Here is a 16,669-nt window from a genome sequence, read left to right as displayed (position 1 = left end):
GCAAAAATCGTATGTTTCAGACAGAAAAAAGTACTTTCATATTCTCAAGGCAAGAACTGTTGTTACAAAGATTGGATAACAAAAAAATCTAAAAATTAAAAAGTTATCATTTTTATCTTTCATTAAAGGGATACATCATTCCACTGACATGAATTATGAAGTATATTGATTCATAACCACCATTCTGACATCATTATTCCAATCAGATGTTTTTTCTGACACTTTTGAGAATTACCTCACCAGCTCAGAACCTGCACTGATAAAACAAAAGTAGAATAGTTATCTTTTTCTTTTGAAGAACTTTTATGTCTAATGTTTATGTTTAATGTTGTAGAAAAAATGCTTTGTGAATTTATCCATCTGGTTGGTTGGATCTTTGGTTACAACATAGTGCTTGGGCAATTAGGAGTGGCTGAAAAGTAGGGGCTGCCAGAGGCAGCTGGCATGGTGAGTTTTGGGTTTTATAAATCATTTGATATTAGACAGCCTGGTGTGAGTGAGATTACTCATGTCTGAGTGGGTGTTGATTCACATCTGCACATAAAAATACAACACAGGCAAGAGACTTACAGAGCAAGACCACCGTCAAATGCGCAACATTAATTTGTGCAAGTTTACACACTAACAAATGCACACATCATCAATCGAATCTAACCTCTAATTAGACTAATTCTTTACTCTCACAATTAAGAAGAGGGATAATTTGGGAACTTATGAAGCAGAGAATACTTTCAAAACAAAAGGCATGTTAAAAATGCACATTGAAAACTTTAGCACATGTAGACTGAAACGAGAATATACAAAATCTCTTAAGACCTCAGTGGGTTTGGCTGTTAACATGTGCAAAGGCACTTCTCACTATCAGTGGCTGAGAATGACACTCACTGAAGACCTAGCGATACTCAGAGATACTGTGCTGTGATCCAGATCAGCATGTGAAGAAAGAGTTAACTGCATAAAGGGGAAAGATAAACACATTACTGCTTCACTAGTTGCCGTGAGTAACATAATGAACTCCTAATCGCTGCTGAGGGTGTAATTCATCTATGAAATCAGCCACAAATTGAGATGAGGAAAATCAGTTTCTGATCTATCTCAAGCGGGAGCTTAGCAGGAAGGATATTGAGCGGTGTGTCTCTCAAAAGGTTAGGAGTAACACTTTCCTGTCTGCATTGATATTCTACCGGTGGAAAACTTCCCTTTGGCTCCGTCATGTAACTATGAATTTCGCCAAGCGGCACGCGAGTCAAAGCAGATGAATGCATCTGTATGCTGCTCAGCCACAGCCCGGATAAGCAGTGACTAACACAGAAGGTCAGAATGTCATCCTCTCAATCAACTGCAGCAGCACACTATGTCAAATGCTTCGTTGAGTGCAGTTGTCAAAAGACGGACTGTGTTCACCCTCCCAACTCCACCCCCATTCTCCACATTTTCCTTCTCCTCTAGGTCCTCATCATCCTCCTCTTCCACCTCCATTTGCCTGTCTGCCTCTCCCGATGAAAGCAATAATAGTATATGCTGAGCCCTGGGCCTAAGCACGAGGCTAATGGCACCTCAGGCGCTCCAAGAATTTGGTGTTTGACATCCTCTCCTCCACCACTTTCACAGACCCCCTTCATACAGTCGAGAATCAAGTGTGGGTTGCTGCACCGGTCAGAGCAGTCATCATCCATGTAGACTCTACTGTGTCCCACAAAGGATCTATATGGCTGAACCTTTGTCACAATGACAATTGTGTAAAACGAAGAAATGCACATGTTGTATACTGGAAGAAAAATTATGCATCTTTTGTCAAATTTCTTGATAAATAAAATGCAATGTGTTTATTGAATTTATATCCGGTCACCGTGAGCTAATACTTAGTAAAACCAACTACAGTGACCAAATTTTGGGGGTACCGGTATGTCAATTTGAACATGTGAACACTTTACTTTTCTTTCACAAAATTCAAGCTTGTTCAAATTAGACGGAGAGTGTCTGTGAACATCAATTATCAGATTTAACATCGGTCTAGGTCATTCTGTCACTTGGCATTCTGAAAATCCACTGTTTTTTTTTTTTTTTTTTGTAAATATAAAAACTATGAGATCTTAGCTTTAATTGTTTTTGTTCCGTTGGTGAGACCAAATTAAAATGCAAACTTTATTTTATTATATTTGTTTACATTTCCTTAGATGCAAACAAACCATTTAGAAACATTTTGGTGGAAAATAAGTATTTTAGAATAATCAATACACCAAAACATTAGTCACTCGATCAATAAAACATAATCATTAATGGGAAATGACTTTTTAGGCTTTCTTTACACAAGTTAACATCCAAATCATTGTACCATAAAGCTCAGAGTTGTTGAGTGAACAATTGACAAATTTATCCTATTAAATTCTTTAGTCTGAGCCATCAATGTTGTTTCTCCATAGTTGTTGTGGGTCATGCGGGTGTGTCTCATTTTTTTGCCACATTTGCCATAACCTTAGTCTCATTTCATATATCTCATTTCAAATGCTATTTTTGGCGGTAGGAATACTTTCGTGCATACATGTATGTGTGACACACTGCAGATTTTCTTCAGCTTTCTTTCACTTCACACTTGTGTGCTAAAATACATTAAAGTGTGACTGCTCTGCAACAAGATGAGAAAAGGTTGAAACAGTATTAATTTTTCTGCGAGGCAACTGTAAATGTGTGTCAGTGTGTTTTCAGGTTGTTTCATCTTTTGCATGCTCTTATGTTTGGACACAACATAACGAGTCCTGTCAGAAATCAAAAGAAAAATTGTGAAAGAAAGAAGGGAGAGATACAAAGGGACGGGTAGTGACAGAGTGAGAAAGCACAACAGAAAGAAATGACTCACCTTCTCCGCTGACTGGGCTGTGCCAAAGAAAATTGGGATGAAAGCCAGCCAAACTATGCAAGTAGTGTACATGGTGAATCCGATGGGTTTGGCTTCATTGAAGTCTTCTGGCACATCTCTGGTCTTGATAGCATAGATGGTGCAGGTGACCATCAATAGGATGCTGTAGCCTAAAGAGCAGATTATTTGCAGGTCTGTGATGTCACACTTAAGGACTCCTCGAGCCAGCATGGGGTTTATTGTCTTTTGCTCGTCGTAGTCAACAATTGTGTTTGGCGGATCAACGGCAAACCACACCAGCACCCCTAGAAGCTGCACGGAGATGAGGCTGGAGGTGATGGCGATCTGTGAGGTTGGGCTGATGAAGCGAGGGGCTGTGACTGTCTGCTTGCCTTGCTCAAAGATGCGATAGATCCGGTTGGTCTTGGTGAGGAGGGCGGCGTAGCTGATGCACATGCCAAGGCCCAGGAAGATCCTCCTGAAGGCGCACACGGCTACATCAGGCTTGGCGATCATGAGAAAGGTGATGATGTAACAGAGGAAAATGCCAGTTAGCAGCACGTAGCTCAGTTCTCTGCCAGATGCCCGCACTATGGGGGTGTCATTGTAGCGCACGAATGTGGCCATCACAAAGATGGTTGCGATGATTCCAAGCATGGCCAGAAAGACGGGGATTATTGCCCAAGGAGAGTGCCACTCCAGCTTAATGATGGGGATGGGCTGGCACGCCGTTCTGTTGGAATTGGGTCTCATGTAGTACGCGCATAATCTGCAGGAGGTCTCGTCATACTGGTACTGGTAGCCATCACACAGCTCACAGATCCAGCAACACGGCATGCCCTTCACTTTCTTCTTCCTCTCTCCGGTTTTGCAAGGCAGGCTGCACACGGAGTTGGGCACCTCCTGCTCCCCATCTGGCCACTGAAGCTCCTCCAGCTGGGAGAGATGTGACACAGGATGAGGAGTTAGTGACTGTGAGATATGCAAGAGATTGAAAAAGGTATCTAAAACTTTCTGGACACATGGCATCGATATGCAGCTCAAACACAACACATTAACCTCCCACTGCTAAAAGAAAGGATTAATACAGTACAAGATCTCTCCTGCCAATTTATTCAGGGGATTGCCTTTTCTAATACTTGAAAGTAATTGAAATCACCATAGCAACAGAGAATACCTTTGTTCAGCGAAGTAAAAATAAATGTGAAATGCAAAAGACATTAAGGTTTAATACAAGACCCGGTGAGGTATGAAATACGTGATGAGGAGGAAGGAGAATGGGATTTGGTTTTGTAAAATGCTACCATTCAACTATACGTCATTTCTATTCAGAATCTTGTCATGAAAAGGAAAATGCAGGAAACATTAGCAGCAAACACTGTGAGAATGTCATAAACACAAAGGGCTTGAGGTGTTTTATGATTTAAGATCACGCCAGAGTTGAAACATACAAGTCAAACTAAAACGCAACAGAGGGGTGGATTTACATATTTTGCAAAGGCATTAATAAATTTATACCACTCTGAGCAGATCTTTTGATTTATTTTGAACATGCTTCAAACTTTGGCTTTAAAAGCACCAGGAGGATAAAAGCTCTCTCAATGAGCTTCACAGCAATTCAGAACATCAACAGAATTAAGCAAAAATCTAACATCAACAGTAAGATATGTGATACTAAAATAAATTGCTTGATCTCCAACAGACTGGGGACCTGCTTACATTTGACACCAACATGACTGATTCAACATTTTTAACTGAAAGTGTCGCAAATACTCCAGATCCCCTCATGATCGGTACAACCATAGTTTTCGATACTGTGGTAAAAGGTTTCACCAGCGGTACTTAGGCTGCCTTTGGAGCACTCACAAGAAATTCTGGTATCAGTTATTAGCTCGATAAATGAGAAGAAATTAGCTATGTTGTGAAGCTAAAAGAGAGCAATAGCACAAACACTGAGTCATTGTAGCACATTGATCTTTGCTTCTGCAGAAATTTCTTGAAAGAGAAGTGCAGTAATTAACATAAAAAAACTCTCCAGTTAAACAAAAGCTGATGACAGCGAATAAGGAACAAGCACTGCTGACTTCAGCCAAACTCATATTCGCATAACAGTGTATTTATCTGGCTTTTTGATATTATGCAAACACTGTCACCTCATTTTCACAGAATGAAGTTATGTGAAAAATTGAATGAGAGAAAAATTGTTGATGTATTCTCTATTTTCTCTTTCAATGAACGACAGTCATAGTGAGTGATAAATCTCACATTTTGATTCTAGAAATTTCAACTTTACAAAGCTTTTTTTTTTTTTTTTTTACAGGTTTTTACAACTCCCTTTGTTTTTATTAGATAACACACACAGCAAAAGTCCAAGTTGGAATGCACTGCAGTTTTAAAACTCCTGCTGATACAGTGGTATTGTGACTGTTTTTATTCACCAAGATTGTTCTCGTGCTGCATCTGATTAATCTCAGAGGTTGGAGAATGATGCTGACAACGAAGTCACACTAAATGAGATAATTCTGAATGAATGAAGCAATCAATGAATGAATTAACAAATTAATGAATGCCTTTTTGAACATATGAACCACAAATGTCCAACTGGTTGATGTAATGAAGACACCATGTGTGTCTATCTGCACACGGATGAAGAACTGTCAGAAGAGAAGATTAATGCCTATTAAATTCAACACTTATTTGAATAATCTATTAATGCCATAATGTAGAAACTCCACAATTGATAAATAGAGTTCCAGTTCAGAAATCAACACTAAATGTGCAGCAGTGATTGCTAAAAGAAAATGTAGCTACATTTGCCAAACTGGTGGCCGTGAGAGTCTTCGGTAGTACATTTCTGAAACACAATGTTCACACATACTGCAGATTTTTATCTATTTAGTTGTAGGGATTGTATTTATATTGTATTTATAAAGTATATAAATAAAGTATATTTATAAAGTATATTTTACACTATACTTTAAAAATCATAGATAACATTACTTACAACACATTACAGATGTTGTTGCTGTGGTTACAGCTTCTAAAGAGGACAGTGATATGCCTGACAGTAATAAGTCTGATGATGATGGTGATGATGATGATGATGATGATTGTTGTTAGAGCATTGAGACCAACTCCAGGAAATTAGAAGACTACTGTTGTTCTAATTTCAGTGTCTTCTTTGACTAAGAAATTATGGTACCTTCATACGATTTAAACTTTAATCTAATACAAGTATTTAATGCCATTAAAATTAAGTTGAGGTCACACTTACGTCTTATGAGTATCGCTACAATGATCTGCTTAAATATTTGGAAAACAAAATGTGATTTCTTAATGTGGTTTCATTTTCTATTATGAGGTTTGAACAGTCATTCTGCTTTGAGAAATAATAAACCATCTCAAACTAGGTCACTTCATTAATCCCTCCTGTTGAGAAAGTTTTATGTGGATATTTTTAATGAATAAAAAATAGCTTCAATTAGTCAGAAGAATTTGTTGTGTTTTAATTATTTATTTTTCTGTCAGTCTTTGACCTTCATGTTATAAGTCACTCACTTGGATGAAGTGTTTCTTTTTGCCAACACTTTCAATAGAACACGTCAATAATGTTGAATTCACAATAATTTGCTGTTTTTTTTAGGACATGCCCCATTAGTTTTGCTGTGATATCAGTGTCCTGCTCACTTTTTTTATTTTTATATTTTAAACCCAACTGTCTGGGAAAGTAATTTTAATGTTCTGTGAGTGCCCATCAGTTTTGACAGATAATTATTAACTGATTCAACCAGAAAGTAGGTCATACTATCAGCTTTGCTTTCAGTTCAAAGAATCTGGTACGTTAAGGTGAGGCAAGTGTCTACATTGTGCAGAGTGAGATTAAATACTGTTTTTGTTGCTGCAATATTCAGGTGAGTGTGTAGCACTGGCACATAGGGCAGATATACATGGCTTTTTGTGAAAGTAACAATGTCCATGTCCAGAAAACTCACAGCAACTCAGGTTATTATTAAATTTAGCATGCTTCAATGCTTTGTCCATAGTGTGATGGACGTATTCTTATTTTACTTTAAAAAGTTTGAGCACCACAGACATGAATTTTATTGAGACGTGAATGCAATATTAGTTTCTTGGTTTACACTGATTGACCACCTACTTAACTGATGCTCTGTAAATTGGATTATAAGACACATACAAAGGAGGCATTTCTATGGCTTAAATTTAACTGCACAACACAAGAAAGCAAACCTCTTACATGTAGCTTTAGCAAAAAACAAAAAAAAAAAAACAAAACAAATAAAAAACTTAAAATGTCTTCCCTCAAGTTCTGGGTTGACTTAATATTCCTTTTACATTTCTTGGATAATTGAAAATAGCAAATCTTTGATCTTCAAAAATGCATTTCAGCAGAATTATAATTAAAAAAAAGCTAAATGACTAAAATTAACAAGGCATCCTTATCTTTGGTTTCAAAACAAGTATGGTTCAACATGTCAGACTTTTAATTACTTCTACTCAGGTGGTAAGATTTAGTCAAGTTTTTAATCAAGTAATTACAGTCATCATGAAAATATAAGCAATAAAATTCATACTTCAAGAATATGCACAAACAACTTCTGTGAGAGAGAATTTAAGACTACATCCTTCGACTTGCCTATCACCTTGATGTTGTTACACCTGAATTGCCTTGCTGATGGGCCATGCAAGTCATTTCTATTATATTCTAATTTGAACAATAACAATTCATATTCATTCAGCACAATGCCAGAAAAAAGTATGTAAATAACACTTTGTCAAACGATTAAAAAAAAAAAAAAATCTACTCTCAAGCTATTTAAAGAATGCACAGTCAAAAGTAGGATTCTAGGGAAAAGTTTGACTGAGTTTTAAATCTGCCTGAAATGATTTACTCAGCTTTCTGACACCTACAATGTCAGAATTTAAGAAGGGCTCAAAATCCTTGCTGCCTATCTGTTGGAGAAATTGTAATATTATTCATCAAATATTTGTTATTCTCATATTATCTTATAGTATTATCTTTCTTCTGCCTTTATTAATTGATCTCATTATAGAATTAAGAATGTTTCCAGTATTATTGATTTACTCTGATTCCTTTCTCAGAAGGCCTCACTGACGAAAAAGCAGAGACAACAGTCTTCCTGCAGGGTTATCTCTTGGTGGAAGAGCTCTGCTTCATTTGAGTTGCTGGATTGCTACAAAACTGTCACTGTGAAGATTGACTACATATTCTGTTTAACTTTGTGCCTGGAAGGAGATTATCTAGTGCAGAATAATTGTGTTTAGTGAATGACATTTGACGCTGTAGCTGTGTGATGAGTTGTTTCCCCTCCCCTTAGAGCTACAGCGTCCTTGTGATTAGGGATCCTGAAAACAATAAAAAGAGAGGAGCAGCCAAATGTGTTTCAGAGCGGTAGGAGATTGTAACTGAAAGCACATCTCTGTCTGTTCTCCTCAAGAGTGAGCAAGAATCGAACTCTTTTGTCTTCCCTGTCTTTGTTAATGTATGTTCAACAGGTGTTAACCCTAACACTATCACTTTTTCATAAATTTTTTAAGAAGCAGGAGGGCAATTTTTAAAAACGATCTGATAGTACAATGAAAAAATGTAAGTATACATTTATATTTGTTCAGAGCTCTACTGAACAAAAGGTCAGATTCTTCAAAATTGTACTGCCACAACTGAAAAGAATATGAATACAGCTCTTAGACATTCAGACAGTGAGGCAAAGATTTTAAGTGGCATTATAGTTTCAGTAACTGCTTCATGGAATTTTTGGTTGTGTATTTTTTATTTTTATTTTTTTATAAAATAATAATTGTGTTTTCTATGGCAATTTTAATTCTTCCACAATCTCACAATCTGTACCTGTGAACAAACCTTTTCATACCAATGCACTTAACTACTGTGTATCTTTGTTATTAAGTGTTCAAAAGAATTCTGAAAATTAATGACCAGAAAATGTTACTATCTAATCTCATTTCTTCTAGACTGAGGCAATGTTTTTCAACCAGAAGCAGGTGGATTGCTCCTGCTGGACCATCACTCAGTCTCTGCCTCAAGTGTAGCATAGAGCCAGAGAAGGATAAATGATTTGGTGTCTTGTTTTTCTGTATCATGAGCAGCTTAGTAAATAATGAAAAATTAAATTGCTGGTTCTCAAAGCGCATCCAAGTTGAAACTTGGTTAAAAAATATTCTGTAGTTTATTTTTTACACTGTATCCTCTAAATTGAAATAGCACATATTACTCAACGGAAACACTGACTCTTACATCTCTTCATATTAGCGTTATCTGAACCTAGGGACAATCGACTGAGAATCGTAATCCTTTCGTCGTGCAGATAACATGCTTGGTTTGATCTTCCTGTGTTCAACCCCATCTCTCTCTAGGGTTAAAGTTTTTGCTCTCTCTTTTATCCCATAGATTTTATAACTGGATAGGATCTTAGATATTTAGCTGTATTGTCCCCAAAATGGAGCCACTAGAGGAGCTACTGTTGCCTTTACCGCTTTACTTTCTTTGTGAATAAAACAAGAAAAGACTTCTCACACTCAGTTAATTTTTGATAAAGGTTTGTTCCAATTAAAAGAGAGTCTTTCCTTTCCACTCTTCCCTTATGCACGCCAAGTATGAGGGATTTTTGCAAAGCCAGTCCCTCCTTGCAATCGGCTGGATTTTCTTAAATAAATTAACTTTTTTACAAATTCTCATGCGGTCTGATTAGAATCAAGTTGGAATATATGTAGTTGACTTTGAATCAATTCATTTGACTGGACTGAATTTACAGTATATTTCTGTTTATAAACTGGATCTTCTTTTGTAAAGATGCTATGCAAAACAATTACACTGAATTGGAATCAGGAGAGTTGAATCAAGTTTTGAAGGCGTTCATTTGAGATCAAACATTTAACACAATTATCCGAAACAATCAATGATCTCAAACAATATATTACTTTGTTAAAAGACCTGAACAAACAAACTTTTAACACTCACTGAAGTGGTTGCTTTGGAAGTCCCAGGATTTTCCCCCTCATGTTTCAGCTGCTAATTTGGTTGTAATTTCAATGTCACTGTGACCAACACAAATGCTTGGTTTGTGCAGAGGTATAAATTGAACTAATGGTGGTTAATATGAAGATGTGTTCATTTATTTTTAATTACTTGCTGATTAAAATTCAAAATTAGTTCTGTAATGTGTCAAAATTATTGACTGCTTCAGAGCAATCAAATTAACCTATTAATAGAAATAAAAAGAGAAAAGAAAAAAAAGAAATCAAACAATTTCATGTGAATAAGAATGTCCAGGTTGAGGTGCTCTGCTATCGTCAGATATCACTGACTGAATTTTAACATGGATTTTGTTATATAATAAAAAAAAATGTTTTACCCATCACTGACATTTTAATTGAACTTGATTTAAGACACACAAACACACAGCATGGTGTAATTAATTTCCACCACCTGTTGCTGCACTGAAAGTGCATTTAAAATAAATAATATCAGGTGAAGCAGTACACAACACGGGCATTCACAGTAGGATGAAACATATGTCCAGGTAGGAAACAGGATGCCTCCTCCATATGTAGCCAGTGATTACAGTTACTGACATACACCTAGGTAGCACTCACACACACACACTCCCCCCCCCCATACACACACACACACACCCACTCACACCTGCAGTCTGTCTGTGATGTGTGTCTGTGTGACAAATGTATTATTTCTCAGCTGTCCGAATAGATTATCATCTGTCATTTATCAGGGGCTATGAAGGTGCCATTTGTTATTTGGACGATGAATGGTGGTGTGTGGGAAAACCTCCTGAACGCACACAATGTGCAAGCAGTAATGAGACCAGTAGCCATGTTGCCATGGAGGCCAGAAACAAGGTTTTTTGACACTTTGAACTGGTAGCGTTTTTTGGGGGGGGTTGCTTCATTTTTACAGATAATTTGAGCTTTTCCATGAGCAAAAACAGGATTATCCTGACCTATGAGCTCTAAACTCTGAACTCTGAACTCAGTGATTGGTCATGTTGCAGAGAAGGCATGTTTATTTATCTTGTAATGAAATATATTTTTAAGAGAATATAAATTAAATATATGAAATTACACTTTTTCAAATTACAAAACACATTTTTTAATAATACATACCATACTATGAAAAAAAAAAAAATCTATTTTTCATTAATGAGACAAACAAAATTCCATCCAAACCAATGTCACCATATGTGATGAAGTTATTGCTGCTCCTTGGTAAGCCATTCAATTAATTGTCAAAAAAAGAGCTCAGAATACAAAACTTGTTGCAGAGTGGCCTGCTCAAATCTGGACTTAAATCTGATTTAGATATTTTATTATAACCTTCAACTTCAGCAAGCTGTCCATGCTGAAAAAAAAAAAAAAGCTCCATCTGCAAAAAATGACTGGATGAAAATGTGCTTTGGCAGTTATTGATAACATCCTATAGAGGTATTATAGAGGTGTTTTTTTCGGGGCTTTTTCCTACATACACACATATCTGTAGGTTTACATTGTCGGCCTCCATCTCATAAACATTTAATAAGAAATAACAAAACAACAGGAGAAAATATGATTTATTTCTTGTTGGCTATGAAGATAAACTGTCGCATTTAAAAATCTTAAAATAATTTAACAAATCTACTTTTGCATTCAATGCAAAAATGAATGACTGGAAATGGATTTTGTTGTTCTGGCAGCAACTCATTTGGGTTTAATTCCAAACATACCATTTTTAAAAGCATCCTATTTCCAGGTCGAAACATGAATCTATACAATGGTATGTTTATTGGTTAAATAAATGTACTCTGTATTTTAATATCTTCAATACCTTCAAGGTTTTTTGAGTTTATATATGTAAAACTATGTTTTTTTCCCGAGCTTCCAAACAATTTTATCCTGGCAGTGTAATTTCATCTGCCAGAATGCAATCAGAGCACCCTACTATAAGCCGTAAAGTCTGAAGGAAGTTAATGAGCTGCACAAGCAGCATAGAAGGTGTGTGCAATATTTTAGATTTCAATTTCAAACAACATCAACATCTTCAGTAACTCTCCTGACTAAAAAAAACTGAAGGTATAGTGCATGGACTGGCATCTTTGTTGAAAATAGGCCCTTTCTTTTTCCTTACTCTTTTGCAGTTAGTTTTTGACAGATGCAGCGTAAGCATAACGAAACCCTCCTCTCACCGTTACCTTGCTTCCACTTTTTAGAGTCAATCACTGTTATCAACGTCCTACTGAAGTCTTTGCCAAAGATTCCTTTTTGTGGTCAAAACGCATCAGAACTTTTATATAACATGCTGAATGTAACCAACTGAAATCCTTTTATCCCTTTTCACACATTAATTTTGAAATGGCCAAGTTTCACATCGTGTTTCTTTCCCCTCTTCCTTTTTTTTTCTCTTAAAAGCTGCAGATAACATTAAAAATTAAATTATGCGTGGAAACATTTTCTTTAAAGTCTGGACTCTGTAGGATTTGGCCTTTGGCACATCTCAAGACAACATGTGAACCAAAACATTTCTGTTAAGATTTCTGGGTTCATATGTCAAGAAAACAACAGAGGCTAAAATTTCAACCCCAAAATATTTATCTGCTGGGTAAATTTATTCAAATAGGTTGGAGAATGTCTTTCTCTCTTACTGGATTGCTCATTTTCTGCATCTAAGAACACACAGACTGCAAACAAAGTCGGAAATGTAAATAGTGTACGCATATTGTCAAACTGGATGCTTCAGTTTTTTACATGAGCAACCTATGTGTCTTGATTAAACAGAAACATTAGAAACTATTTGTCAGTCTCCTGCTTTATGAGCCTCGGTGAATCACCATACCCTGAGTTGAAGGGTGTCCGCCCACTGTCCCACCACCTTGTACTCTGGGCCGGAGGAGTTGGTCACCTGGAACTGGAACAGGTCGTAGCGTCCTGGAGCGTCGCCGTTCTTGTTAAACACAACAGATGTGCCTGCGCTACCTGAACAGGGTAAGAAAAGGGAATGGAGCAAAATAAACTAAATGAAAAAGAAAATCACACGCAGAGATCAGAGGAAGCAGTATTTCTTCTCACTGCAGATAAGATGCCTTAACCTTTCGATTTAAACTACAAAGTGACCTCAAAGGAGGTTTGTTCCTGCTGCACAACAACGGCTGAAAAATAAGTCGTCACATTCATGCCATGGTTAAATAATGCATGTTTTCAGCTCTGCACATTCCACCCCTTCCCCATGTTTGGCACCTTTTATCAGATTTGTTAAAGACTTTAAAACAAATTCATCTGTACTTCAGTGGCATAAAAAATTAAAGCTTGGATTTGCATATACTTATTCTACTTGAAAACCCCTCGCAGCTGTGAGATTCATTCAACATTTGTTTGGTATGAATTGTGGTGGGCCATCAGATGTTAAAGCCACTCTAGTGGTTTGGTGTTTTCAGCTGAGCAGAAATCTGTGTATGCCTGTCTGCAGCTCCAAAGAAGATGATGACTTTTGAGATCTTTTTATGCATAAATCTTGGATATTTTTTAAATAAAAAATTTGTGTTGTCACTAAAGTCCTGTGGTTAGAGTTTGATGTAATGCCAAGCAAACCACAAAGACTGGGTGGCTTTCTTAAAATGTTTAAATTTTCATATGTCTAGTGATAAGTCGGATTTTTGCTGAATAGCTGAAAGTATAATTCTCTCAAAAATCACTTCGCTTTCATAAGTCACTGTTCTGTGCTATTCTAAGGAATATGGTTACACTTGAAGAAGTGAGGGAGAAATACTGAAACCTTAAGTAGTTGGATTAAAAATACATAAGTAAAATTGATATCCAAGTCTTCATGATGTTGCGTTTATATCAAATATATTGTATTGCTTATGAAACTATCAGTTCAGTTTTCACATGAGTGCATTGTGTGCTAACATTTTAACCTAGATATAGAAAATTTGAGCGTTTCAGTATGTATTTAAACATGTACCACAATTTTAGGTATGGATGTAAAATAAAAGCAAAACTCTACTGTTTAAATTTCAGTCTACATTTTAGTCTTTGGTCAACAACGGGAGACGTTGGGAGGGTAAACAGGTCAGCCAAAGCATCATATGGTCCCCATCTGTTCTCGGTGTGCACCGGCTTTCTCTCCATCCCAGTCCAGAATATTTCACTAATTAGTTTAGTGAGGACTGTGGAAAACCTAACAGGTTCTGTATGTTAAAACATGTCTTTGAATTTCATTTCTCAGCCAAACAGAACGACTCAGTCCTTGTCGGGGCATATGCACATTTTGCCATTATACAAGCCTCATGAGAGCGCATGAGGTAACATGCCGTGGCAGTGATGTCATTCAACATGAAATTTCTTGTAATGGCATTAACATAAAAATGTCTGCACTTTCTTTTAGCCATGAGCTCTGCATTGCTGAAGAGGTCATTCTATGTGTTTCACAATGCAGGGTGAAAATGAAAAAAAAGTATGTTCACCTTGGCGAACAGATACAAACAGAGCAACCATCTTTTAAGTGGGACAGAGTAGCCTAATGACTCTTGGCAGGGGAATTAGGCACTTTTAATAGCTCTGGCTATAAAAAAAAGTGTAGCGAATGGACCACAAGCATATGTTGAAAACACTTTGGGAACACACAGTGTTATTTGAAGAGCAGATTGTTTGGCTTTTGGACAGAAGGTTAATGCACCTCACCCTTCATCTTTAGACTTGTTTTTTTTTTTTTTTAAGCTCAAGGACATTTGACCACTAAATATTCAACAACAATTTCAGACCTAACATCTACTGGAATCTGTGAGAGACAGAGATAGCATGAGCTAAAGACAGCAAAATAAGATGCCAACCAAAATGTCACAACAAATTACCACCACTCATAATTTGGGTGTCACACCTCCACCCAAATTTGAAATTGTAACATTAAGTGCTTATTTCCATGTTGACACAGAGCCACCAATCAGTGAAAGCCTGCGGTTATGTAAGGTGACAGCACATTCTGTATGTTCCATGTCAGCATTACAGTTACAGCGCCGTCTGACCCAAGCCACTTAAGGCGGATCACTAATTTGTGAGTTTCAATTTGTCAGCACAGAAAATGAATCTGGACTGAACTATTGATACCTGTTCTGAACGCTGCTGATATGAAAGCCGAGCTAAAGCTCTGTGGGTGGCAGTCGCATTCCTGTCACTTCGGCTTCCAGCATGTAGACTGAAAACTTGTTGACATGGTGTATAAAGATGTTGACAAAGTATTGACTTCTGTAAGAAAAAGTGATGCCAGTGTTGCCGTTCTTGCTCCTTGCCTCAGCACAATTCTGCATTGAGCCCAGAACGGCTCTGTCACTCAGCCGAGCGCCATGGATGACTGGATGCCGGGCGCTCCTCAGGTTTAGAGCAAATAATTAAGTAGTGTTTCTGTGGGTGCACATGAAAAAAAAAAAAAAAAAAAAACTACCTGAAATTTATTTCTTTTCTTTTATTAGCTGATATTTTCAGGGGAACAAAATGGTCTTTGCAGACTTCTTAGCAAAAGCGCCGTCTAAGATGAAAGATTTATGCATTTGAATGTGGCTGTGAACTAAGACATGACAAAAGTGCACTGCTGCTGAGCTGTGCAAAGCAGCGTGGGTGGACCAGGGATCCACTGCTGTGTTTTTCTCGCATCATTATTCTTTCCTGTTTTTTTTTTTTTTGTTTTTTGTTTCTCTGCCTCTCACTCCTCAGCTCTGTGACTCCAGCACAGTGGGGAGATTAGCTAAGAAGGTTTACACTCCTTCGCTCTCAAACATACATTAGCAGGGGCACATACACAAGATAATTCACATGGTTCCCGTCCAAATGCAATAAGGGGCACTGAGAGATGCCTGATGGAGCACCAGCGGAGTAAAAAGGTTTGAGTTAGAACATTGAGACAGGAAGAGAGCTGCAGGAAGCTTATTTTTGGCTGAGGTGAAATGAGTGTGTCGCTGTGATGCTTATGTAAATGTTTTTAAGAAAAACCAGAGAAGTCAGCCAAGTCCAGATTGTTACTGACACCGGAAACTTGACTCTGGAACCAGTGCATGAATCTGCACTTAGAGCCTCCAACAAATATCGGCTTGAATGCAGGCAACTGCCTACGTTCAGTTTGCTTGGTTCCACTTTAAAATAGGTCTTCGCGCCTGCTGGAACTCTGCACTGCTGCCATAGCGACCATGGTAGAGAAAGGCAAGCAGCTTGTTGGGCTTTAGTTCAAGTTTTTTTTTTTTATGACTGTTTATGAATTAGCCAGACACATTACTTGATTATTTAGTGCGTGATGAAATCTAGATAAATGACAAATAAAATGCTTCTTTATAAATCCTTATGGAACCATGTGGCAATTTATAAAATAGGCTAAGTGCTGACACAATACGAGGTATTGTTTGCATCCTATATCAATAGACTATTACACTTAACGGATCTTCTTCTTCACTATGCTTCAGTGCGACTGCTCCTGCCCTAATGCATACCAGCCTGCCACCGTAAATGCGTAACCTGCTGGACCAGATGGTCTGCTACACAGAACCATCTGGGAAGTCATCATTGGTAGGCATTTGGGAAGCGAGTAGCCACTTTGGAAAAACACAACAAAAAATTTGGCACGTGATTGAATGTAGCATCCATCGCAGGCAACACCAGCTAAACTGAGCCGGTTAGTCCAATCAGGCTCTTGCAGAAGCTGCTGGGAAAAGATTTACAACACAGAAAAAAAGCCTCATCATTGTTCTTTTCTCTGCTTTCAGTGAAGAAGAATTGGTGGAATAAAAC

The 16,669-nt window shown here is 37.4% G+C and overlaps 1 protein-coding gene across 1 annotated transcript in view; it reads right to left on the bottom strand.

Moving 5' to 3' along the window:
- LOC129370374 (metabotropic glutamate receptor 7-like) overlaps positions 1-16,669 on the bottom strand; it is a 101,727-nt gene that overhangs the window by 13,606 nt on the left and 71,452 nt on the right. Inside the window, exons 7-8 of the mRNA XM_055046331.1 lie at positions 12,735-12,874; positions 2,858-3,793 (exon numbers count right to left, since the gene is read on the bottom strand). Of these exons, the coding sequence (XP_054902306.1) occupies positions 2,858-3,793; positions 12,735-12,874 (1,076 nt within the window). The remainder of the gene's footprint in view (positions 1-2,857; positions 3,794-12,734; positions 12,875-16,669) is intronic.

Source organism: Poeciliopsis prolifica, unplaced genomic scaffold, assembly GCF_027474105.1.
Source record: "Poeciliopsis prolifica strain line A6 unplaced genomic scaffold, Auburn_PproV2 SCAFFOLD023, whole genome shotgun sequence".
NCBI lineage: Eukaryota > Metazoa > Chordata > Actinopteri > Cyprinodontiformes > Poeciliidae > Poeciliopsis > Poeciliopsis prolifica.
This window is presented reverse-complemented; position numbering and strand designations above follow the sequence as displayed.